This window comes from Podarcis muralis, chromosome 5 (genome assembly GCF_964188315.1).
Source record: "Podarcis muralis chromosome 5, rPodMur119.hap1.1, whole genome shotgun sequence".
Taxonomy (NCBI): Eukaryota; Metazoa; Chordata; class Lepidosauria; order Squamata; family Lacertidae; genus Podarcis; species Podarcis muralis.
In genome coordinates, this window is record NC_135659.1 from 20010774 (window position 1) to 20037739 (window position 26966).

Sequence of the window (26966 nt, forward strand, 5' to 3'; positions counted from 1 at the left end):
TCTGTACCAGCTACAGTCTCCAAACTGTACTCGCAGGGGGCGTAACTCAGCCCCCTGCATCACTGAGTCCTGTGCCCATGTCACGCTCACCAGCCAACCTATACGGCTGGGTGGGGGCATGGCTTAGCTGTATTTGAACGACCGTGGGCACACAGACTCTCTCTTCTGGTTCCTGGCTTCCTCGAATCACCCACCCTTAGGTTTTTTCCCTTCATTTCTTGACCATGCTATGGACTTCAGTTGCCCGCCTTGGTTGTCCAGGGGGCCTGGTAGGAATTTTTTTCCACTTGGCGGATTGGAACCAACCACTTGGATTTTTGCCTACCTCGTAGCAAATCATCACAACTTTGTAAGGTTTAGCCGTTAGGCATTGGAAAACGCGTTGTGTGTCAGAGGGGAGGTTGTGGCCATCACCTCCCCTCCCCTTGAAGGGTTAAAGGAATTTGGTGGTCGTGGTTCCTGTCTGATGCCCTGGTGGTGGCTAGGGCCATGGCTCGACCCCCAGTGACTCTAGGGGAAAGCTTCCAGTTGATTTGCATCAACAAGCTCCCCCTACTTGTTGTTAACCCTTGTGTGACTCCCAGCAGAGCGGGCAGGTGTCAAGTATAGTCTGTCCAATCCAATGCCTAAGCCAATACCACTCACATTCTGTAACCAATAAAGTTGTGGCCTTCTTAGCCCATTAACCTAAGTGCTTGTGTCCATGTGTATTATTATATCTCCAAGCAGGGGCACGGCCTTGACTCACAACCTAGACAACAGAGGTTAGGCTGCTCCTGCCCAGGTAGGGGTGTAGCTGGACCACAAGTCAAAGCTGATGGAAGGAACTCCACAACATCAAGGTCACTGGATCCTCAAGCAACATCAGAATTACTCCCAGGCTATATGCCTGCTCCTTCAGAGGAAGCATATCCTCACCCAGAGCAGGCCACCTCCTAGGGAACCACCCACTAACAGTTTCTCAGTCTTATATGGATTAAGCTTCACTTTCTGGGGTCTCATTCAGTCCATTACCAAAGCCAATCACAGGTCTTACACAATCGTATACAAACTTTAGGAGGGAGTTCCATGGAACTTGGTGGGGCTTATTACTGAATAGACATGTGTATAGGATTGTGTTGAACACTACAGTGATACCTCGGGTTACAGATGCTTCAGGTTACAGACACTTCATGTTACAGACTTCGCTAACCCAGAAATAGTACCTCGGGTTAAGAACTTTGCTTCAGGATGAGAACAGAAATCGCGCGGCAGCAGCGGGAGGCCCCATTAGCTAAAGTGGTACCTCAGGTTAAGAACAGTTTCAGGTTAAGAACGGACCTCCAGAACGAATAAAGTTCTTAACCCAAGGTACCACTGTACTCAGAAGTAAGCCCCAATGAGTTCAGTGGGATTTCTTTCCTGTTAAGTGTGTATAGGATTGCAACCAAAAGCAATCATATACAAGTCTTTCTCTCGTATTTGGATTCATCAAAGTTGGGTGGGTGCAATATGGACAAAATCCAAAATGGAGACAAGTAAAGGTAAAGGACCCCTGGACGGTTAAGTCCAGTCAAAGGGGACGATGGGGTTGTGGCACTCGTCTCGCTTTCAGGCTGAGGGAGCCTGCATTTATCCACAGACAGCTTTCCAGGTCATGTGGCCAGCATAACTAAACTGCTTCTGGTGCAACGAAACACCGCAACAGAAACCAGAGCACATGGAAATGCCATTTACCTTCCCGCCGCAGCAGTACCTATTTATCTACTTGCACTGGCGTGCTTTTGAACTGCTAGGTTGGCAGGAGCTGGGACAGAGCAACAGGAGCTCACCCTATCACAGGGATTCGAACTGTCAACCTTCTGATCAGCAAGCTAAAGAGGCTCAGTGGTTTAGAGCACAGCACCACCCGCATCCCACAAATAGACCAGTAGGGTGGCCATTACGATAAGCATGCTAGTGCCCTTCACAGTGACATTTTGAGATGGGACAGGCAGCCCCAGCTCTACTGCTGTTGCTGCCATACTGAAGCTGTCTTCAGGATAAAGGTAAAGGTAAAGGTACCCCTGCCCGCACGGGCCAGTCATGTCTGACTCTAGGGTTGTGCGCCCATCTCACTTAAGAGGCCGGGGGCCAGCGCTGTCCAGAGACACTTCCGGGTCACGTGGCCAGCGTGACAAAGCTGCTCTGGCGAGCCAGCACCAGCGCAGCACAAGGAAACACCGTTTACCTTCCCGCTATAAAGCGGTACCTATTTATCTACTTGCACTTAAGGGTGCTTTCGAACTGCTAGGTGGGCAGGAGCTGGGACCGAAAGATGGGAGCTCACCCCGCCGCGGGGATTCAAACCGCCGACCATGCGATCGGCAAGCCCTAGGCACTGAGGTTTTACCCACAGCGCCACCCGCGTCCCGTCTTCAGGATAGGCAGCGCTTAAAAGTTAAAAGAAAAAAACTAAGCTGCCCTCCCTGCTGCTGTGGTATGAAATGTTTGGATGTCAAACTGTGGTCCCTAAAACAGCATGAGGAAAACTGCCTCCACTGGTTACCTGCAAAGGGAGTGGCAAAATGGGCCTGCTATCTGTCACTGATCTACACTTGAGATTAAAACAAGCATGCCACATGTTTAATTTCCCCATTGATGGCCGTGACTAGATCTTTGTAATAAGTAAAACATAAAAAGTTATGTTGCACCTTCACACACGAAAAACGCCAACACTAAAACTTTTTCTCCATTTTCCAAAAATGTGTTTTCTAGATCCTCACATTGCTGCTACAAAATTACTGGTATTTCTTTTTAAACATAGAGTAGCTGTTTGATTTACTAAGTCAAATCATATATCCATATATATATATATACATTCTCCTAAATTTCAGATACGGGAGAAGGCTGCCATCTAGTGATTATATGCTACACACAAGCATGAACTAGCAGGAGATAGCAAATAATTCCTATTGCAAGCTATAACTAAACTGGAAAATGTATTTCAGTTAAGTGTGTCTAATTTTTCTTGGCTATACCAGTATCTTTTCTGGATCTTGAAAGCAAGCTTTAATTTAGATTTCATCTGATTCTCCTGAATTTTCCTCTCATGTTACAGATGGGTAGCCGTGTTGGTCTGCCATAGTCAAAACAAAAAAAATTCCTTCCAGTAGCACCTTAAAGACCAACTAAGTTAGTTCTTGGTATGAGCTTTCGTGTGCATGCACACTTCTTCAGATACCAGGTATCTGAAGAAGTGTGCATGCACACGAAAGCTCATACCAAGAACTAACTTAGTTGGTCTTTAAGGTGCTACTGGAAGGAATTTTTTTTGTTTTTCCTCTCATGGTTAGTGATTTTTTGTTTGTTTGTTTGTTTGTTTAAGAAAGGGCAACCCAGCTGTGGATTACCATATTTTTCGCTCTATAACACGCACCAGACCATAACACACACGTAGTTTTTAGAGGAGGAAAACAAGAAAAAAATATTCTAAACAAAACAGTGGATGTATGATTTTTGTGGTTCATGCTGTGGCCACAGACATGTGATCTGACGGTGAGTTTGGGGTCGCCCAATGCAAAAATCCTGAGGATCCATGTGGATCCATGCTAAAGTCGCCCTAAAGTCGCAGGGGCGCTGGGGGAGTGAACAGGAAGCAGGAGGAGGAGAACAATCCCTCTCACACACAGACACACACACACACACACACACACACACACACAGAGTATCAATCCTAAAGTCGCAGGAGAGGCAGGGGCGCTGGGAGTGGGAAGCAAGAGAAGGGGAACGATCCCCCCCCTCTCTCTCTCTCACACACACACAGTATCAATCCTAAAGTCGCAGGAGAGCGCAGGGGCGCTGGGAGAGTGAAGGGGAAGCAAGAGGAGAACGATGCCTCACACACACACAGACACACACACAGACACACACACACACATACACACACACAGAGTATCAATCCTAAAGTCGCAGGAGAGCGCCGGGGCGCTGGGGGAGTGAAGGGGAAGCAAGAGGAGAACGATGCCTCACACACACACAGACACACACACACACACACACACACACACACACACAGAGTATCAATCCTAAAGTCGCAGGAGAGGCAGGGGCGCTGGGAGTGGGAAGCAAGAGAAGGGGAACGATCCCCCCCCTCTCTCTCTCACACACACACACAGTATCAATCCTAAAGTCGCAGGAGAGCGCAGGGGCGCTGGGAGAGTGAAGGGGAAGCAAGAGGAGAACGATGCCTCACACACACACAGACACACACACAGACACACACACACACACACACACACACACACAGAGTATCAATCCTAAAGTCGCAGGAGAGCGCCGGGGCGCTGGGGGAGTGAAGGGGAAGCAAGAGGAGAACGATGCCTCACACACACACAGACACACACACACACACACACACACACACACACAGAGTATCAATCCTAAAGTCGCAGGAGAGTGCCGGGGCGCTGGGAGTGGGAAGCAAGAGAAGGAGAACGATCCCCCCCCCTCTCTCTCTCTCACACACAGTATCAATCCTAAAGTCGCAGGAGAGCGCAGGGGCGCTGGGAGAGTGAAGGGGAAGCAAGAGGAGAACGATGCCTCACACACACACACACACACACACACACACACACACACACACAGAGTATCAATCCTAAAGTCGCAGGAGAGTGCCGGGGCGCTGGGAGTGGGAAGCAAGAGAAGGAGAACGATCCCCCCCCCTCTCTCTCTCTCTCTCACACAGTATCAATCCTAAAGTCGCAGGAGAGCGCAGGGGCGCTGGGAGAGTGAAGGGGAAGCAAGAGGAGAACGATGCCTCACACACACACACACACACACACACACAGACACACACACACACAGAGTATCAATCCTAAAGTCGCAGGGGCGCTGGAAGTAGCAGGGGCGCTGGGAGAGTGAAGGGGAAGCAAGAGAAGGAGAACGATGCCTCACACAGACACAGACACACACACACACACACACAGACACACACACACACGAGTATCAATCCTAAAGTCGCAGGAGAGCGCAGGGGCGCTGGGAGAGTGAAGGGGAAGCAAGAGGAGAACGATGCCTCACACACACACAGACACACACACACACACACACAGAGTATCAATCCTAAAGTCGCAGGGGCGCTGGAAGTAGCAGGGGCGCTGGGAGAGTGAAGGGGAAGCAAGAGAAGGAGAACGATGCCTCACACACAGAGAGACACACAGAGTATCACTCCTAAAGTCGCAGGAGAGCGCTGGGGCGCTGTGAGAGTGAACAGGAAGGAGGAGGAGGAGAATGATAGCTCAAGCACACACACACACACACACACACACACACACACAGCCCCTACAGTGGCTGATCCAAAATCGGATAGCAAAAAACTGCAGGCAGGGACACGGGGTTGTTTTAAAGCAACCAGCCCCGATCTGCTTCTCTCCCTCCTCCCGGCTAGGCTGGCTGAAAAGCTTTGCTGCTACTTAGCAGCTCAGTGGAGAAGAGAGAGGGACATAGAGCACGGGGTTGTTTTAAAGCAACCAACCCCGCTCTGCTTCTCTCCCTCCTGCCCGGCTCGGCTCGCTGACAGGAGCCGCTTACACCCGCTTTGCAGTTTCAAAGAGAGCCACGGACTGCTCACAACTGCAGCGGATTCCCCTGCCATCTGTAGGCATTCGCTCCATAACACGCACAGACATTTCCCCTTACTTTCCAGGAGGAAAAAACTGCGTGTTATAGAGCGAAAAATACGGTACTGCAAATTAACATCTTGGAGGCATTTGTTCCTTGAGCACACAAAAAATTGTGATGAAGTAATTATGGGTCCAATAATGGCAATATTGGCAAGCAATTTCATCATGGTTAATCTTCAGGGTACAGATGACAGCAGGACTATAAGCAAAAATGGTGCCCGAAAGAGGGTTTTTTTGGTTTTTTAAAATCCACTGCCATCCAGTCTATTAATCTACCATTAAAATAGATGGTGTAAGGTAGCAAACTACGAGCAGATTCACATGCAGAAAATGTGAATGAATCATAAAGGCAGAGAAAATTTACTCAGTGGAAGAGCTAATGACTTTTCATGCAGAAGTTCCAAGTTTCATTCCCAGTGCCTCTAGCTAAAGAGAATCGTTTAAGCCAGAATGGGTAGACAGCATTGGGCTCAGTGGGCCAATGGTTTCAACTCAGTATTGGGTACCTTCAAGTGGAAGCGAAGTCATCCTGAAACTACAGAATTAGGCTCCAAGAAAATGTGGCTAGAAACAGAAAGGGCCATATCAGACCAAAGAAGAGAAGGTGAATACAGATTATATGTACTACTAAACAGTAGTGTACTGGTCTGTATAAAATGGCATAAAATGCTTTCTGACACTGCTCCCAAGTGTATACCTAATCTTTGAAATGTCAAGTGGGACTCTTCCCATTGGTCTCGCCCCTGAAATCTGCATGTTCAGTGAAACATTGGTAATGGAAGCCTGTGATCTTATAGTTGTGCACGCATAGGTTTTCTACCCTACTAGCAATCTCTTAGTTTACACACAGAAGCAGAGAGCTACTGCTCAAGAGCTACTCCTTAAACCAACACAACCCATTGATGAAAGACCTGGAGCAGATATAACATGCCATGAATTTTCAGACTTAATCATACTATATGTGCCAACCAGGAGTGTCAACTTGAATAAAATATTGTGGGGGCCCAAATCAGCCACGCCCCGCCTAATCGATCACATGGGGTTTGTTTTGGTTTGGTTTTAACAAATAGGTTGTTCTTAAATTTTATAAAGTCACGCTCACACCATACATTTAAACAAAGCCATATCTAGGGGGTGGGGTAGTCAGTTTTTTTTTGGGGGGGGGGTTTTGCCCTGGGTGCATTCCACTTAGCAATCTTCACCATAACAAGAATATACCATATGCAACAAAGGTACAAAAGTACTGCCACTTACCTAAAGAGGGTTTGTACATTTACAATAGTTTTAGCATCTGCCATATAGTCCTCTTCAGCACTCATGGTGCTTTCCTTATCCACCACGACCACGTTTGCAGCAAAGGTCACACCACACCTTAGCAAATCATCTAGGCTTTTGAAAACAGGGCAAAATGTTAGGCAATGTTAAAAACATATGGCTCGTCATAAAATTAGCCACATATTGTAAGCAACCTTTACAATATTTAGGAATTTGGAACCCTGGAGGTCAATTTACAACCTGTGGTGAGCTGATTGCCCTGGAAGTCATTGGACTCAACCTTTGTTGCACCTTAGCATGCAAAAAAACAACCACCACCAAACATTTGCTGTTGTGGCGGCTCCTTATATGCAATAGGGAAGCAGAAAGCCAATATATGACATTTATTTCAACTAGTTTTCAGATGGTTACTATGGGCCCAATGGTCATGTGGCATGACTCAGCTCCTCAGAAGATCAATGCACAGATAAATCTGGTTCTGTTTTAACTTTGATGAACTAATCAAGAGCCAGCCACAGGAATGTTCATTCGTTTCCTGCAGCCCCAGCCTTGCAAGAGAAATCCCACCCACTCACACTTTTAATAAGGGTTGACTTTGATAGCAGCTGCTTCAGCGAAGTTGACTCAAGATATATTTGAGTGTGCCTGGTTGCATGGAAATCTTACGCACAAGTACAAGGGAACACAGCTCTGTGTTGATAGCTCTGTTGCCTTCCACACTTTGGAGGGTGGTCTACAATGGGGGGCTCCTCTCCTCCTGGAGGCTCCCACCATGATTTATAATCCCAATATTTCAGGGTTCTAAGTTGTGCTCATTATCAACTTTTTGCTTTGTTTTCCTACTGCTGCCCCCTGAAGTGAGAGGAGAGATGGTGGACCATCCCTGGAAGACACTGGACCAACCCACCCCTGGTTTACAACAGCTGGCCTTGACACCAGACATCTGGGTGGGGTGGGGAGTTTAAAGGCGGGGGGAATCTTATGAAAATGAATGTTATATTATATAAAATATAAATGTATTGACTTATTTCTCCCAACCCCCATGGTAATATATATTGCACTTCTTCTTCTTCTTCTTCTTCTTCTTCTTCTTCTTCTTCTTCTTCTTCTTCTTCTTCTTCTTCTTCTCTTGGAGACCTTTGCATGACAAGTGACTAATAAGCCTAATATATGAAATGAAATGAGTAGAAATCCTTGAGTAGAGGAAGCTCCATCACCTTTAGACTTCACCCTCTAACTTGTGGATGACAATTGTGATTTGCTTAATGTGCTTGCGTATGTGAACAGCACAAATAAAGCTCGCTTTAAACCAGTATCTGAAACCCACATTAAAACCCAGTTTCAGATTTCAACAGCCAATGTCACTGCCAATATACTGCTTAACCACAGAGAAATGTTTGCTTCATGGAGTGGGAAAGAAACAATCTTTCTGAGTCTGGCATCCAACTTATTAAACTGTGGTTAATTAGGCATTGCATATGTACTGACCCACAGCATGATCAATTTCCCTTGGCTGATTACTATCTTTTGGGACACTATTTCTAACTAAAAAAGTAAAGGTCAATTTAAAAAAAATGAATAAACCAGACATACCATATTGGATAGTTGGTAGGAAGTAATTACATAGCATGCTAGGAAGGATGGCAGGCGCAAGCCTTCCGTTTTAAAAAAAATGTTGGTAAAACTATTGCTTGAGTTGCATTAAGATGGCATTTCAAATAATCATATTTCATTTCCAAAGGCTTCTCATGAAACTGCATTCTTCCGGAAACACAACATGATGACATTATTCCCTGCAATGGTTTCCCAGTGTGTGAAAGCATTTAATTTGCTTCTAAGATGTGAGACAAAGTTTGGCAGTGCTTGACATTACGCAAGCCCTCACTGTCTTCTCCTTGCCTTGTTCAATCCACCAAGAAGGTTGCTCCATGGGAGGATTGCTTTGCACAAATGAAGTTCATTAATTGCACGCCCCGTAAGTTTTGGGTGAACACGTAAAGCAGGCACCCCCAAACTTGGCCAGATGTTTGGGGACTACGACTCCCATCATCCCTAGCTAACAGGACCAGTAGTCAGGGATGATGGGAGTTGTAGTCCCCAAACATCTGGGGGGCCGAGTTTGGGGGTGCCTGACATAAAGTGTGAACATAACAAATACATTTGCAGGCATTTATCATACATGAAGGCTTGTCAGAGAGACAGCAAGGCAGAGGCTGTCTGTTGAATGTACACTAAGGTTAAAACAAACTGGGTTTGTTTCCATATGGCGTGGGAAACTACATTCAGACAGTTGACACCTGCAGCTTTCCACGACTGGCAGTCATGCCACAGTAGCAATAATTAAGAAAGCAGCAGGAGAAGAGGAGTTTGGATTTTATATCCTGCTTTATCACTACCCTAAGGAGTCTCAAAGAGGCTAACAATCTCCTTTCTCTTCCTCCCCCACAACAAACTGGCCCAAGGTCACCCAGCAGCTGCATGTGGAGAAGCGGGGAATCGAACCCGGTTCACCAGATTACGAGTCCACCGCTCTTAACCACTACTCTACGCTAGCTCTAGCACTTCAAACTGTCGTTCTCAAATTGCAAGAAGGTCCATTGAAAGCATCCCCCACACCACTCTATGGGGGAATGTAACAGATATGGATGTTGCTTTGGAAACACAAAGAAACACTTTTGATGCTGATGCAAGCATGCAAAAACAGAAAGAGAGCCCTGTGGATGGGGCATACTAAGTTAATATTGAGGTGAACATGATGGTCTAAGAGTCAGCTCCCAAAGACACTAAGGTTTCTGAATGTTTTTTCCAAGGTGCGTGTGTGTGTGTGTGTGTGTGTGTAGCAGCTAAACAAAACTGCCGTTTAGTTCAGAATTTTGCACAAGAGAGAACTCCCCGTTCACTTCAGGTCATTTGTCTTATCAAAAACCCCACCCCTTTTACTGTGGGTGGAGGAAACTTCTAATCCAGATTCTAGCTAGAGACAAGAAATTAAGTTCAGTAGCTGCCTAAATGGAATTTCTGGAAATAAAACGCCAAGCATACGCTGCTGTCTTTCCAAATTCACACTTATCTGAATTTTGTAATGAAGTTATCGAACCAGATATATATTTAGGTGAATCGTGCAGAAAAATGCACATCTTAGCAAGCAAAAAAATAATGTACAGCAATGCATTATAGTAAGGGGAGATCCTTTCAAAAACATGTATGCAGGGCAAAATTACGTTAAACTACGTCCATGAGGAGAAAGCTGTGTAACAAGCAGATGCAGGTACATGGCAAACAGAATATAAGATTCAGAAATGTAAGGTAACGAAAACTGACAAATTTGTGCATTACTAATTGCAGTTGATTTAGCTCCTCTGGGTGAAACAAAACAAAACAAAAAAGCAACCCACACTCCAGGAAAGCACATTTACATCATTTGTAGCTTGAGTCTCCAATACCGCAATATTTACAGGCAAGTTCACATATTCTATCCCCCCGTCACATACAACATGTAGGTTGTCTGGTGTAGTCAAGGGATTGAGAATGCAAAGACTAGGAAATGAACTCTTCACTAAATAAATTAGACATTCCTGTTGACTCGGAAGAACAACCATTATGTGCTTGAACACAGATTCAAAAGATTGACATTCTGTCCATGGTAAATTCAGATTGACTGTGATTTCAGCATCGTGAATGGGCGTTGTAGGTATTCTTCACTGTATGTTCAGATGACAGCTCGTCAAGTTACCGAAAATGTTTCAAAAGTGGGTGAAACTAGGGCATGGAGGGTTATGATCCATTAGCACGATGCTCCTAACTCACGAGGGGCAATGGCGAGGCTCGACAATGAATGAACTGAGAATGCCTACTTAGAATGAGTCCCAGAATCCTCTGGAATCTTCAGGGATTCTTCATCAAAGGAATGGGTGCATAAATATACTAAGGGCTAGAAGGGTCTGAAAACACTGGTATTCCCCACGTGTGTGTATTTCCAGTCAGGATATAGGCTTACTGAGACAGCTAACAGGAGTTGAGACTACTTTGATTTCAAGTGTATTAGACCACAGTGCAAACATAATGATCTGCTACATAAATTATTAACAGATGAAATTAGACATGCAGTCTTAATATCATTTGAACAGATAAGCATTAAGATGCCAAATTACCACAATTTCCTCCCAACTCATTATAATTTTATAGCATTCTTTTGTATTTTTGCCAGGCTATTAACTTTTAATAACTGGAAATGAGAAATAACAGGAGAGAAGGTGGTCTAGACGGGATTCATTGATAAGTTATGCCGCAGTGGCCAAAAACCTTTGTACTTCTCACAAAAGGGTCTTTTGATTAATGTTGCTTTACTAAATTCAGATATAACTTCCAGCTTTAAAACCCGGCAGAAGATGCCATAACTACAACATACAACCTGTTTTCTCCAGTGTATTTTAAGTTTTCCAATTAACTAAAGATCCACCTTGTGCCAGAAGGAAGAGAAGTTTAATGTATCAGCAGGTTTTGCCCAAATAAATGGCACTGGTTGGCTCCGCTAAGTTGTGCTAAGTTAGCTGAATTTAGATCACACAAAAACAATGAGGCAAGTATTGGGAACTGTGTTCAAGTTACTTAATCTGGACCTAACTCAAGATGATCAGGAAACACTGATATTTAAACAAAAATATTCATGGCAGCCTACAAAAATACTGGGTTGTACAGTGGTACCTCGGAAGACGAATGCCTTGCAAGACAAAAAACCCGCAAGACGAAAGGGTTTTTTGTTTTTTGAGCTGCTTCACAAGACGATTTTCCCTATGGGCTTGCTTCGCAAGACGGAAACGTCTTGCAAGTTTGTTTCCTTTTTCTTAACACCGTTAATACAGTTGCGACTTGACTTCGAGGAGCAACTCATAGCGCGCGGTGTGGTAGCCTTTTTTGAGGTTTTTGAAGACTTTGGTGATTTTTGAAGCTTTTCCAAAACTTTTCCGACACCGTGCTTCGCAAGACGAAAAAAATCGCAAGGCGACAAAACTCGCGGAACGAATTAATTTTGTCTTGTGAGGCACCACTGTATCCAACACTGTGTGTGCAGAGTTCTGCTAATGCAATGGTAATTCCCTGCTTTTCCTCTCACCCCTCAAAAAACACATTTTCTCCACAGGGTGTAGATTTTATGGGTGGGGAGGCAGCTTCAGAGGAGAGGATGAGAAAGTTTGATTGGGAAAGCAGAGTGGAGAAGAAACAGGGAGATGTTGAAAATTCATACAAAAATAGCTTATTCCCATCATATCAAACCTAATTGTTCAGATTACGATTTTATATATGGCAGCAACAATCAGCTGCTGAATTATACACCAATTTTAAGTGTGTTTCTTGTTTTTAAAAATATATATCAGCCATTGCTGCCAATAACAACTAAGACAGAGCTCTGCAAAAATTCCAAAGGCTGTTTTTATGTATCCAGGGAAATTTGCATCTTCTGTACTAATCCACAGGGAAGAGTTTGGGGAAACTTCCAACTTGGAAGCAAAGGATGGCCTGCAGCTGTCATGTAACATTTCCCTCTGGGGAATTTAAATGGCAACACTTTTTAAATTTAAACTTCCCACATTGCTTCAAAGTACTGGCATGTCAGGGGTTCTACAAAGCATTTTGGGAAATGTAAATAGCAGTCGCAAACTGCTCCTCTGCTTATGGGCATGCCCCTGTTGTTCACCACCATGTAAGCCCAGAATAGGAGCCCACAGCAATGTAAGAGGGGATCACAAGCCCTGCCTGTAAGTTTTGGGACTTGGATGAACAGATAAAATGGCAGGGGGGCATTTGATAGCACACCAAAAAGCCCTTGACAAGCAGAAGTAAAACAACAAAAAAATCTAATCCCAGTTCCAAACAAAAACTGGCTTGGACAAAAATGCAACGTAAGTTTGCAAAGGTGCTTTTATCATATGTGGTGGTTGTGTAAGGTAGTAAAAGCTTTCTGGGAGGTGATATATAATGATATGAAAAATAATGTTTAAAATAACTTTTGTTAAAAAACCAGAAGCCTTTCTATTAGGAATTATAGTTAGCGATATTCCAAAGAAAAAGAAAAGACTCTCTATGTATGTGACAACAGCTGCTCGAATGCTATTAGCCCAGAGGTGGAAAGAAGAAAGAGTCCCCATCAGAGAAGATTGGCAAACCAAGCTTATGGACTACATTGAAATGGCAAACCTGACTGGAAAGCTCAGGAACCAAGAGGACAAAAACTTTACAAAAGAATGGGAAAAAATTAAGAAACCACTGCAAGCAGATGAAAACATTTGCAGGATTTTAATCTCACTTGTAATGTAACAAATACTATGGAAACTATGGTTGGATATAAAATATAGATTATGGAATAATATGCAGTTCTAAATGTCGACAATGATACCCATGGAGGGGATGGGGGAAGTCTCGAGATTCAGAGTAATCTCTGTATATGGATATACATTTGCATTCTAATAAATTTATATTTGTAAAAACAAATGAAAACGGTTTTTTAAAAAAAGGCAAGGTCAGTTTGTAAAGACTGTCTAGCTCCCTTTTTGTGGCATAAGTGCAAATGGAAACAAGTCTTTTCATTGGATGTACCCAGTTCTAAAACAAGGACAAGTTTTAAACAAGAAGTCACAGCAGCACATAGCGCAATAATTGCAAGGTACTGTAATTATTAGACTAGCCACAAAGGGGTGTGTGTGTGTGTTGGAGAGAAATAAACTCAGAAACGGTGTAGCTCTAGCTCTCCAAGTCCCATATCACGCTGTATTCTTGCCAGATGTCTAAACCACTCCTGTGGATCAGCCTAAAACCTTCATGTCATAATGGAGTGACCTTGAATTCCCCAGAACCTTTTTGAGTGTCTAGAGAGCAAGACAGACAGTAATGTAGGTGTCCCAGTGACTTGAACGTGAGTCATGGTTACTTAGACTTGCAGAAATACTGTCCCCAACAATAGAGTCCTTCCAAAGCAAACTGGAATCTGGGTCTCAGAAACAGTATTGTTATTTTTAAAGGGTAAACTAGTAACTCAATGGTTCAGAAGGGTGAAGGATAAACACGCATGCAAATATGCTACCATTTGAACTATGACACCACATAGGGACACATGCAATTACACAGCACAGCACGGCACAGCACACTACAATATTGAGTGTTCCAAGGATTTTTTTTACCTACTTGTCAATAGAGCCCACCATGTAGTAAACCATTGGAAACCAACAGATTGCATCCAGAAAATGCATATCTGGCCTAAGCAGCAGATGGGTCACAAAGCGAAACATATTGTCACAAAGAGTCATGAACTAAAATGCTAACAAATGCAATTTGGAAATACTATGATAACTCAAAGAATACTTTTTTATTATTGTTCATTCAAAAGGTTTATCTCATTATAACTCCAGGTAACAGGGTTTTTACTTAGGGAAAACTATCAAATAAATATGATTATATACATATCAGTACTTCTAGCAAAAGTGTCGAAATCAGATGCTTTACAGGGCAGAATAAACCCTATGCTTAACAACACTGTATTGATAAAGACAGATACCTTTCCCACACACCCTGTAGGAATCACTTTCTTGCAACGTGGCCCCAAATAGTTAGGGGCTGCATGTGGGTGGCGCAACAGTGTGCATAGGGCAGATCATATAGGCCTTTTTCAGCCTATCAGTACCTTGCCAGATGCTGCTGCAGCAGATTGGTAATATAATAATAATAATAATAATAATAATAATAATAATAATAATAATAATAATTATTATTATTATTATTATTATTATTATTATTATTATTATTATTATTTATACCCCACCCATCTGGCTGGGTTTCCCCAGTCACCCAGCCATCATCTCATATAAAATGGCCAAATTTTTGTGCACAATTTCATCCTCATGAATCCTGTTGAAATCAATAGGATTTAAGTCTATCTAACTCAGTGTTGGATTACTGTGGAGTCGCTGAGCTACAGGATCAGTAACGCTTTGTGTAAGCAAAACTTTTCATACATGCATTTTCAGGAGGCATGTGAAATGGCATAGTTTTCGATGCTTGCTGCGGAATGGTTTTGATTTTATGTTTTAACTGTGTTCCTATGGGGAAGAAGGACGGTGTAGAAATATAAATAAATAGATTTGTGAACCGTATTTTGTCAATATTCCCTTTTTGTTGCTGTTGTCAATATACTGAGAAACGGCAACACAGGGAGAGGGAAGTGTGCTACAGAATACTGGGGGGAAACAATACTTTTAAAATGTTATATTTAAAATATAAGCCTCACAAACAGGATGTAGTGCGAGCACTAGAGGGCACTGTGGTTTTAAACTCCAAATTTCAGCGCAGTGTGAAATTTTCAGAGGTGACATTGAAACAATATCTTAAAGACAGTTCACACATTATGATTCCCGGAAAGGAAGAGCTAGAAAGAGATCTACTATTGATCATAGGTTCAAGATCTTACATTAGTGAAGGCTGATATTATGAGACTATACGACATAAGGAAGGGAACCGTGACAGTTCAGGGTTCTTGCTCTTAACTTCTTGTGTTCTTGTTTAAAATACTAAAAGCTTCCCTTTGCAATAACGTAAAAGCGACCTGTTATTATTAGCTAAGCCTTTGTCAGGGCAAATGCATTCCAATTTATGCTACGGTTACCAGGTTTTTTTCAATGAATTCGGGGACACTTTTTTTTAAAAGCTGAGTAGCAACAGGGAGTCAGTAGAGGGGATGGTGAGGCAAAAGACCCTGGGCCCAAGCACACATGCATATTGTATACAGGTGCAAAGCCCTTCTTTTGCACCCTGTGAAACATAAATGTGCAGAGTTTTTTTAAAAACTGGGCAACAGCCACCTGCCTGTGAATCCTGACCCTTCCCTGATCTCCTGCCCTGTTCCTCGTTTTGACTGATTAGGGGAGGCTTGCGAGTCACGGGCGGGCAGCTGTTGCCCAGGTTTTAAAAAAACCTCTGTGCATTTATGTTTGACAGGGTGCAAAAGAAGGGCTTTACACCTTGCCTGGCAGAGAAACCATGTGCCTTGCGCCCTTCCTGGGCAACGCCCACCTGTCCGTTATTCCCAAGCCTCCTCCAATCTGTCAAAACAAAGGGGGCAGGAGATCTGTACTGTTGGACATCCCTGGTTCCCCTTCAGCAGTGGCGGTGGCAGCGAGAAGCTCCTGAAGCCAGCCAGAGCCAACTGTGCTACCGGGCTGGTTCCAGGCTGCTGAGGCTGCCACTGCCACGTTTCCCAGGGATAGATTTGCAAATCTGGGGACGGAATTTGTCCGGGGACAGATTTGCAAATCTGGGGACTGTCCCCGGGAACCGAGGACGTGTGGTAACCCTAATGTACGTTTCCCTGTGAAGCAACCATACATATGCAGAAGTTCAGAACGTGAGAAACAGGTTACTGTATTTTTCGCTCTATAAGACGCACCAGACCATAAGATGCACCTAGTTTTTGGAGGAGGAAAACAAGAAGAAAAAAATTCTGCGCAGCGAAAGCAGCGATCCCTCTTGCTGTTCTGGCTTCTGGGATAGCTGTGCAGCCTGCATTCGCTCCATAAGACGCACACGCATTCCCCCTTACTTTTTAGGAGGGAAAAAGTGAGTCTTATAGAGCAAAAAATACGGTATCTGGTGGAGGTTGAGTGGGCTGAAAGCTTGAATTTGAGCAAACAAACAAACAAACCCACAAAACAGTGTATGCATGCGTCTGTGTGAAGGGTGGCGGTGGACTCTTTCAAGATGAAATGTAGTATTTTGCAATTCCCAGGAATACGAATGGCAAGCTAATATGTACAGATGATCCTTCTACAGCTCAAGCGATAGCCATGTTGAAATTTCATTTTGCCATATTTTCAAGGCAGTTGCACCTTAATCTGTCATATCTGAACTTCACCGTTGGTGCATAGAATAAACGCTTGCTGCTGACCATCTTCAAGGTACTGATGCCATAATACTTCCAGTTGAAAACCACCCATTTAATGAATTAGCCAGGGATAATGTAGAACATATCGTGCCCTGAATATGAACCCATATCAGTATATTAATAATAATAAAAACAGCATTTTAAATCCACTTACGGATTATCTAGTAGTAATACTATTGGATTGAGTTCTTTCTTTGGTCTGTAATAAGCCCTGAGAGGAACGATAAAGTTGTAGAGACCATTCCCAGCAGTCTCTGCAGCCACTATTATGATTTTGTTTTTGAATCCGTAGGCTTTGGCATCTTCGTAGTAATTATGTTGGCATCCCTAAAACCAGAAAGTTAAAACAGGCACCATGGCCTCCGTTTACAGGAGAGACTGCAAGAAGACTTCATCCTCAACATAGTAACTTGATGGTACATGAATTTGTTGAATTTAAAGACCTGTCCACTTCATGAAATATTGTTGCATGCACAACAGAGCACCTATATTGAACAAACTCATCATGTTCAGTACTATAAAAATGGAAATTATAATAATATTGTTATTTATTCAGATTATTGTAAGATAACCCTCAATGGGAGAATGGTTGATGAAAACCTATGCAGAGACGGCAAAATAGACAGTGCTGATTAAAGACACAAATTTATTATCTTTTAAAGAAGAGCAGAAACCTTTTTTAGTCTATATAAAAAGTTATTTCCCATTCGTGAAGACCACAGGGGGGTTTGAAGTGTAAGGAAATAGCAGAAAATATAAAGAAACGTGTAAGAGAAGATGAACTTGGATAAGATGGAACCTTCAAACAAAATTGTATGTAATTTGGGTTCTAAACATTAATGTTGAGTGATCAGGAAGTCACTCATTTTGTTGAATCGGAATATAATTGTTGAGTAACAAGTGTAACTTTCTATATGGAAAAAAGAATAAAATATTATTGTAAGCTGCTGTGGAAATATTGTAAGCTGCTGAGGAAATTCTAAATAGACTGAACAGCAGTTTAAAATGTGATAAATAATAAGACGAACTTATAGTTAATTTGATTTTGAGTTCTTCCCAGGCCACACAGATGAACATTCCCCATATTTTCCATGCTGCTGTTGCATGATGGACAATTTCACATGTGGAACATGAGAAATTTGGTCTCATGTTTGCACTGGACTGGAACCAGTCAGGGCAGTTAAATATATCCTGCCGTATCCGATCAAGGAAGTACTTTCTGATCTAGGTATGTTTCTCATCTTCTTGGACATACATGCAGACAAAAGGTTTTGCTTCCTCCATGCCTATGAATGAAACCTAGCTCTGCATTGCCTGCCCCTCTCAAAATAACCCATTGCTCACAACAGAATCATAGGACTCTGAAGCCTAACCCCAATTTCAAGGTTGCATCTACCTTACATGGCCTTATATGGCAACTCTACTCTCACAGTGTATGAAGCTTCTGCCCCTTCAGAAGAACATCTCTGGGTAGGGCTAGCCCAGTGTTTCCCAAACTTGGGTCTCCAGATGTTTTTGGACTACAACTCCCATCATCCCTGACCACTGGGTCCTGCTAGCTAGGGATGATGGGAGTTGTAGTCCAAAAAAGCAGCTGGAGACCCAAGTTTGGGAAACACTGGGCTAGACTAATATGTGCAGGGCCGCGGCAACCATGATTCTACATGGCAAGCCATGAACCATGCAAACAAAACTGTGTAACAGGTCTTATGGACTTAAGGTTGAATTATCTAGGATACAAATGCAGCCATGTGCACAAAATAAACACACAGGAAACACTTTACACAAAACCGTAACTTTACCTTATCTAACCTTAGGCAGCAAAACGGCACTTTTTCATGAAGCAAATGGCAGAAGGTAGGAGAACTTCCTATGTACGGGGAGTAAGGGGGATAGCCTTTCAGATACCTAAAACAAAGAAATGTGTGGTCTCATTATCACTCTCAGCTATGAGCTTCCTCAGGACACATTCCAGTACAGTGGGGACTCCGCTGCCTAGGACCCTCGTACCTACGGGACCACCTCTCCTGGTATGCCCCACGGAGGACTTTAAGGTCCATAAATAACAACACTTTGGAGGTCCCAAACCTCAAGGAGGTTAGGTTGGTTTCAGCTAGAGCCAGGGCCTTTTCAGCAGTGGCCCCAACATGGTGGAACGCTCTGTCACAAGAGACTAGGGCCCTGCGGGATTTGACATCTTTCTGCAGGGCCTGCAAGATGGAGCTGTTCCGCCTGGCTTTCGGATTAGACTCTGACCCCTTATATAGGATTTGGTATATAAATTTTCCCTTGGCTTTTTTGCTGGCCCATGTAGGACCAGCATGGATAGCTGGCTCGGGCGAATATCTGATGTTTCCTCCCTTTATGGTCTTCATTTATGGGCTACTACTAAAATGAGGCTCCATTTTAAGCTGTATTTTAAGCCGTATTTTAATTAACTGTTTGTTTGTTTGTTTGTTTGTTTGTTTGTTTGTTTGTTGTCGTTTTGTTTTTTCTATTACGTTTTATTGTAATTCATATTTGGTGTTAGCCACCCTGAGCCCAGCCTTGGCCAGGGAGGGTGGGGTATAAATAAAAATTTATTATTATTTATTATAAATATCTTTCCATGTACATTGTAGCCTCCTTTACCTGAGACATAGAGTTACTATGGAGAATATTCCAGTTTTTATTCAGTCTCACTAGTGTCCCTATGTAGCAATCTGGAATTTTTTTAAAAAAACTACTGCATATCTGCAAAACAAGAAAAAAACAAAACAAAAAAAATGGGCTTTCCTGGTTCAGTTGCTCTGCCTGTGATCTCACTGCTGCCTCATTTCCCTAAGCCTCTTTTCCTCTGAGTCTACAAAAAGAAAAACTCAGCATTGGATTGTTGATCAAATCTTACTTTGCATATGCAACCATCCCTGTTTGCATACCCTGACCTTTTGGCTTCGGACTTCCCGGCTGTTAACTTCTGTTGTCCTTTTGGTGCACTCTGTTCCCTTTTCTTTTACTTCAGAAAAACTTGCCTTTGCCAAAAGGGAACTGATTCTGCTGATAACAGTTATTACGCTCACGGGAGAGAACTGGCCCAGTTTCCAGTGGGTGTGGTAAGTTCCACTGTATAAATGCATATTTGTACCATTGGGACCATGAGTTCCCTCTCCTCTAATTTTAATTTCTGTTATTATTAGTCATAGGCAAGATTAAAAATCAGGATTTTACTGCTTTGTCTTTTACCGCTAACCATTTTCTTGAATTCTATCCTTCAGCACCAAAGTACATATTCTGGGGAAAGATGGCGCATGCCTCACATGAAAATATTAACATTTTGCTTCTAATTATTTCCATCACATCTAATTTCCTTTCTTCAGCTCCATGCTAAAAAAACACAACTTATTTATGTGAACTGAACATACTCAAGGCCATTCGAAACTTCTTCGTCTGAGGGAGTTGTTTCATCTTCTGACTGGTCACTTAAGAGGTCGCAGGTATGAATTGCTGAGGTGTCAGCAACCTCCAAAACGGGTGCTATGCTAGGCCTCCTGCCTGTTTTTCCTGCCTCTGAAGGAAGGGTTAAGGTAGCCACGCTTGGAGATCTGCAGCTGGTATCTTGCAAATCTATAGCCACGGTACCTGGAAGGAAAGGCAGAAAAGAAACAAAACAATCTAGCATTTGAAAAGGGATGTGTGTGCGTAGCGGGAGGGCCAACATATTTTATTTGAACCAGAGGACTAAGAACCAAACTTGATGTGATGTCAGAACTGCATCCCTGGGCATGGAGAGGTCAGCAGAGACCTCAATCCTCTGAGGCTAGAAATCTGCAGAGGGGTAGCTAAAATGTACTGCACATTTTTAAAAAATAAAAACATGGAATGAGGGCTTCAGTTCCCCTCTCCCTCTCACTTCAAATCACTTCCTATTATTCACTTCAAATGGAATTGGCAGAACATTGGACTGAATCTTACAACATCACATAAGTGTACTAACCTACCAATACTCTATCTGTCTATCTGTCTATCATCTATCTATCATCTATCTATCTATCTATCTATCTATCTATCTATCATCTATCTCTCTAAATTTGCATATTGCCCAATACCCACAGGTCTCAGGGTGGTTCAGAAGATAAAATCACAAAATAAAAACACAAAATATACAATCAAAACAGAAACAAAAACAACCCAATAGCCCCCTCCCAACACATTTTTAAAGTAAGGTTACCAGACGTCCCTGTTTCCCAGGTACAGTCCCCGGATTTACAAATCAGTCCCCATACAAAATCCATTGAAGTTGAAAAGTGTCCCCGGATTCATTGAAAAAAAATCTGGTAACCTTATTCTAAAGGGCATCGGATGCCCATCAGCCAAAGGCCTGGTTAAAGAGGAAAGTTTTTGCCTGGCGCCTAAAGGTGTATGACCTGGGTGGCGCTGTGGCTTAAACCACAGAGCCTAGGACTTGCCAATCAGAAGGTCAGCGGTTCGAATCCCTGCGACGGGGTGAGCTCCTGTTGCTCGGTCCCAGCTCCTGCCAACCTAGCAGTTCGAAAGCACGTCAAAGTGCAAACAGATAAATAGGTACCGCTCTGGCGGGAAGGTAAACGGCGTTTCTGTGCACTGCTCTGGTTCGCCAGAAGCGGCTTAGTCATGCTGGCTACATGACCCAGAAGCTGTACGCCAGCTCCCTCGGCCAATAAAGCGAGATGAGCGCTGCAACCCCAGAGTCGGTCACGACTGGACCTAATGGTCAGGGGTCCCTTTAGCTTTTTTAAAGGTGTATAATGGAGGTGTCAGGCGAACATCCCTGGGGAGAGCTTTCCACAAGCAGGGAGCCACTGGGCCATAGGTGGAAGCTGGCTTGTGAAGCAACAGACCTGAACTGTTTGCAGCAGAAAAGATGAAAGCTGGTGCTTTCTTTGACCCCTTAGTTATGCATTGGCCCATGGAAGATAAGGAACACCCCCTTTTTTTTAGATGCCCCATTGCAATAGTCTCAGCCGACTGTAATATGAGAGGACTGCTTTCTCCTCAACAGCATCACCAATCCCTGTGAAACACTCAGCAAAGGCCCACTAAGATAATTATTCCCTCTGAATTTTGGCAGACTGATAATCATTGCATTGATTACAATTCCAGGAGAGGGACCAGAAAAAGAATGAGATTTGTATTTAATTCCATATTGCATTGTAAGGGTGAACGAACACTTATCTGGGTGGGCGGGATGAAGAGCCCACCCATTTTAACCCAATCAAGGCTTTAATGAGCATGGGAGAGACTTGAAATGGGCTGCAATTATTTGAGCCGAAGGCTTGGATTACCTGTTCTAACACTCAATCTTTCTGTAGCTATTACTTGAAAAATCAGCTTCTGAAAAATGGAGCTGTTCCCCTCTCAATCAGTGGGTGAATTGTGAGATTACCTCAAGTAAGGTTTGAAATAACAACACAGGGCAAGAACACTGAGTGCTTTTACATAAAGTGATGTGCAGGAACTTCGATTTGACTCATCCAATTTATTTGAGGTTATGTCAAAATGCTGTCTCCGATTAACATTTTATGGGGATGTAGTCAACACAGGCTTAAGGAGAATGTACCATCAATGTAATGCTATTTTTTGTGATACACAGATGAAATGAGAAAACTTGGTATACTTGTTTGTATAACATTATTCTTGTTTATAAAACCCAATAAAAATAAATAAATAAATAATGCTAAGAATTGGGGGGGGGGGAGAAATCCCATTGCATTAGTGTCAATTTTTTAATGTCTTTTTTGTTTTAATACAGTGGTACCTCGGGTTACATATGCCTCAGGTTACATATGCTTCAGGCTAGAGGCTCCGCTAACCCAGAAATATTGCTTCAGGTTAAGAACTTTGCTTCAGGATAAGAACAGAAATTGTGCTCCAGCGGCGCGGCAGCAGCAGGAGGCCCCATTAGCTAAAGTGGTGCTTCAGGTTAAGAACAGTTTCAGGTGAAGTACGGACCTCCAGAACGAATTAAGTACTTAACCCGAGGTAGAAATGTACTGTGATTTTATCTTGTGAAATGACCTGAGACCTGCGGGTATAGGGCAGTATACAAATTATTATTATTAAAATTATTAACAACAACAACAATAAATCGTTTGTATGCTAACACAAATATTTTGTTGAATATTGCACATAGTTTTGTATTTCATACATCACTGGCAGTCTCATACCCAAAACTGCTCAGAAATTCTTTTTTTTTTTTTTAGTGAAGATTTGAAAGGTTTGATCTGCCATCTTGATTCAAATTAGTGTCTGATTGTGTCCAAACCTGGTCCTTGATCTTGGGAACCATCATACAAAGTTTGGTTATAATATCTTAAGAGATGCCCAAATACATAGCGAACAACTGTTCCCCAATAGCAGATTTTATTTTGTTGCTTCTTTTTTATATATTTTAACAAAACCAGCATCACTTTACTTTTGCTTACCCATACTAGCAATTATGCTGTGCACCGGCAACCGAGAAGGGCCATGATAAAACGACCTTGACATGTGAGTTCTCCGATGCTGCTCTTGCTTCTTAAAAGCTGAATTTTCTTCTTTTGTGATGTTGATATAAAAACATATATCTGAAGAGCTCATGATATAGCGAGGCCCTGGGTTGAGCAAAATATTTTTGTTGTCTTCCCTCCTGACACCAATTAGACAGACACCAAACCTTAATTTAAAATTTGTATATATAAAAAAGTGGTTAGGAAAAAACGGAACAAAGTGCAGGATGTATATAAACATAGACCCAAAAATAAATTTATTCTTGTATCCTCCACATTATGTGGAAAGCTCAAGCTGGACAAAATGAAAATACATTACTTCCCCCCCCCCAAGCTTCCAATATCAGAGGTTGCCCCCTCTCCATGTTCTCAGACTCTGCTGCTCACAAAGAAATTAGACTTGAAAGAAGCATTCTCTTGCAGCCAGTAGTCCACTCCTTCACCATCTAATGAATCTTACTGGTCCAGTAAATGCCCCACCCTCAACTAGGATCTCTTAGTTCTCTATACTATAATATTTGATTGTGTAAACTGCTTTAATTCCAACATAGTAAAACTGCTGCTATCATTGAGAGGGTGCAGTCTAATTTGCAAACCAGAATGTGTCACACGGGGCTTGCGCAAAAAAGAAAAGCAATGGAAATGGAACTTAAAATGTCTATTTTGTTTTTAAAGGAGCTCAACCACTTTTGTAACTTGTCCGGACAAAGTTCTCATGGTGTCCCTTTTCCTCATAATTGTTCCATCTCTTTTTCGTTGTTTTTCGACTTAGGCTGCGTCCAAACTAGGGTGCTAATGTCTACTTGTGTTGCTGTTTCATGTGGAAGTTTGTGAGTCTTCATCCACACATGGGCATTTCAATTTTATGCTTCTAAAATCTGTCTAGATTTTAGAATGGGGGGGGGGTGTTTGAGGTGTATTCCCACTGTGTACTACTGTCTCTTCCCCTCGGTTATTACTTTTCTGTCCACAATAAGATCCCAAAATCTGAGGCCCTCTATGGGCATGTAAGCAGGTATTCATTTACTTGTGTACTTCCATCTTTTATTTTTTTGTCTATTTTTTAAATACAAGCTTCCCTGTGTACCACATTTGCACAAAAGAGCAGTAAAAAGTGTGTGTGTGTGTGTTGCTTCAAAGCTCAGCAAGAATTTTGAGTTGCTCACATGAAAGACTGCTGCTTTCTTTCCTCCAATATCTTTTCCTGTCTCCTGTACCTGAAATGACCATTTTTATTGGTACTACAGTTATTTTGTGCAAGAGCAGTTCTGCACAAATACCTGTTTTAAATGAAATATAAAATACTGTGAGCCTGCCTTCAACTGGTGGAAAAGGGTAGGCTGCATAATTTCCTTTGGGCTGATGGAAACAGATTAGATGTAGGGTGTGTGATGATAGATGGCAGCCAATCAATTGTCAAAACATTTGTAAAAACAAAACACAGTGTGCTTCAGTGTGTCCACAGTTAGTTAACATGTGATTTTATATTGCAGTGTCTTACTTTATTGATTAAGCACAGCCCAGCAAAACCTGAATTTAGTAGGGAGAGTGGGGGCTGCTGCTTGAATAAGGACAATTTGTGGACACTGCCACCCCCCCAAAAAAAAACCCATAGAGACACAAGCAGTTTCAGATCCACATTAAACTCCAGTGTGGGTGAGTCCTAATTTTCTTTTTGTTACATTGTGAATTTGTTCCATTTTCCATTTTCTTTAAACTAGTTATTGATCCCGTATGCATTAATTAAGACCTATCTCCAGGGCTCCAAATCCACTTTTTTTGTGGGGTGAAATGGTTTCATATTTTTGGAAGGATATACAGGTGCAATTATGCAAATAAAGCATTAACCCTTAACCAGAACTCTTAGCTCCAGAAAGAGAAGATGTAGAGGTAACACGCAAAGTTTTTCTGTTTTTTAAAAAATGGGAGAATAAGAAACAAACTTGAACGCGTGAAAGAACAGTGTTCTGGACACACCCTCAAGTACGTATTATTCAGTGCATATAGGACTTAAGAAGTCAAAACTAGCATCTTGGACTGGGATAAATACAGGATGCCCCAGAGATATCATCTTAGGATACCATTGTCATCACAACCTCTTACTCATGCCTTTCATATACTGACATCACACAAATTGCCATACAGTCAGCATATTTTCGAGTTCTGCCTTGCACAGAATTAGTTCCCCTCAAATTATGTTTGTGATCAAATGCAGCTCCTGCATTATAATGACATCTCGAGGGATATAACAGGAAAATGTTTTAAGCCTTTTTCACCTTGCACCAGCTAATTTCTCTAATCAGACTCTTAATCCCACCCCCTGTCCATAAAATGAAAGAAGACTCCTATTATGCACCATATTAAAATTGTGCTATTATTGCTGAGCAGAGACCTATTTTCAGGTCCTTTTCTCACTACAAAGTGTTCTTAAAACCTATTTATAAACAATTGAAAATAGGTAAAGAGAAAATAGCTTTGCCTCTGATGATTTAGAACATGGCCTGCATTTGTGTGTGTGTTTCTGAGCTTTATGCAGTAAGACAGAAATGGTTTGTCCTAAAGCAAATCCATCTAAGTTCATATGTTGTATGCTGTGTAGCACAGGTGAAAAATATTTTTCAGATCAAGGTCTGTCTGCTCATCTGGGAAACCTTCCTTGAGTCACATGCCAGAGGAGCCACAGAAAATAGTGGACAAAAAAATATTAAATTCAGCTTTCTACAGAAGGCTTGTTTCTACACACTCACATACACTCTCTCTCAAACATACCTCTCTATCTTCCATCCAGGAAACCTAGAGACATTGTGAAAGTTCAAGGACACATTCCACAGAGACAAAAACCCTCAAGGAGGTTGTCACTGTGGGCTGGTGAGGAGTCTAGCTTGGGGAGAATCCCAATGGCCAGACAAAGAGTCCCAGAGGAATTGAGTTTCTCCACAAATACCCATTTACCACTTGGCAGACTAGTTGTCTGTACCGTTTTTGCCAAACTGTAATGGGAATGCGCCACACTTTTCTGAACATGACCAGAACTCCAAGGAAGCTATTCTTGAAACAAGAACTTGTGTGAGATGAAAGAACGTCTTTCTAACTGTAACTCCCTGAGAAAGAACGCTCAATTCTATTCTCTAAAAAGAGAACATGGCGGCTCGAACCACTTTGGGGGACACTACCACCCAATGTGGCACATTCAAATCTTTTACATCTTTCTGTTTTGACACTTTTTTTGCTTGAGATGACATAGAGCACCCTCCCCATTTATGTGAGTAGCAAGCACTAGTTAGGACCAGGAGAGAAAACCAAAGTTGGGGAGCATGATGTGGATTTAACATGGCTATGGCCATGGGATTTGGGAAGGGAGAAGTGCAGTGCTGAATTAAGACCTTTAGAGAGGCCCTGAGCACTTAAAATATTTTGGTGTCTCCATATATACAGTATCTAATTAAAAATATAAACAATAATAAACCGTAAAATAAATTTTTGTTTTTTGAAATGAAACGAAACCTACAGTGAGACGGAAAACAAAGTCTTCAAACAGATCCTGTAAACTAATCTTACGTGACACATCTGCTTCTGTACTTAGTAATAATAATAATAATAATAATAATAATAATTTAT

The 26966-nt window shown here is 42.4% G+C and overlaps 1 protein-coding gene across 8 annotated transcripts in view; it reads right to left on the minus strand.

Moving 5' to 3' along the window:
- Positions 1-26966, minus strand: part of KCNT2 (potassium sodium-activated channel subfamily T member 2) — a 224314-nt gene that overhangs the window by 24019 nt on the left and 173329 nt on the right. For 5 of the 8 annotated variants that reach the window (XM_028732538.2, XM_028732536.2, XM_028732535.2 and 2 more), the window contains 6 exons: positions 23286-23515; positions 20247-20463; positions 18648-18753; positions 17000-17172; positions 14097-14168; positions 6897-7031 (listed from right to left, as the gene is read on the minus strand). In XM_028732538.2, the coding sequence (XP_028588371.2) occupies positions 6897-7031; positions 14097-14168; positions 17000-17172; positions 18648-18753; positions 20247-20463; positions 23286-23515 (933 nt within the window). The remainder of the gene's footprint in view (positions 1-6896; positions 7032-14096; positions 14169-16999; positions 17173-18647; positions 18754-20246; positions 20464-23285; positions 23516-26966) is intronic. The other 3 variants (XM_028732539.2, XM_028732541.2, XM_028732537.2) reach the window with 1 other exon arrangement.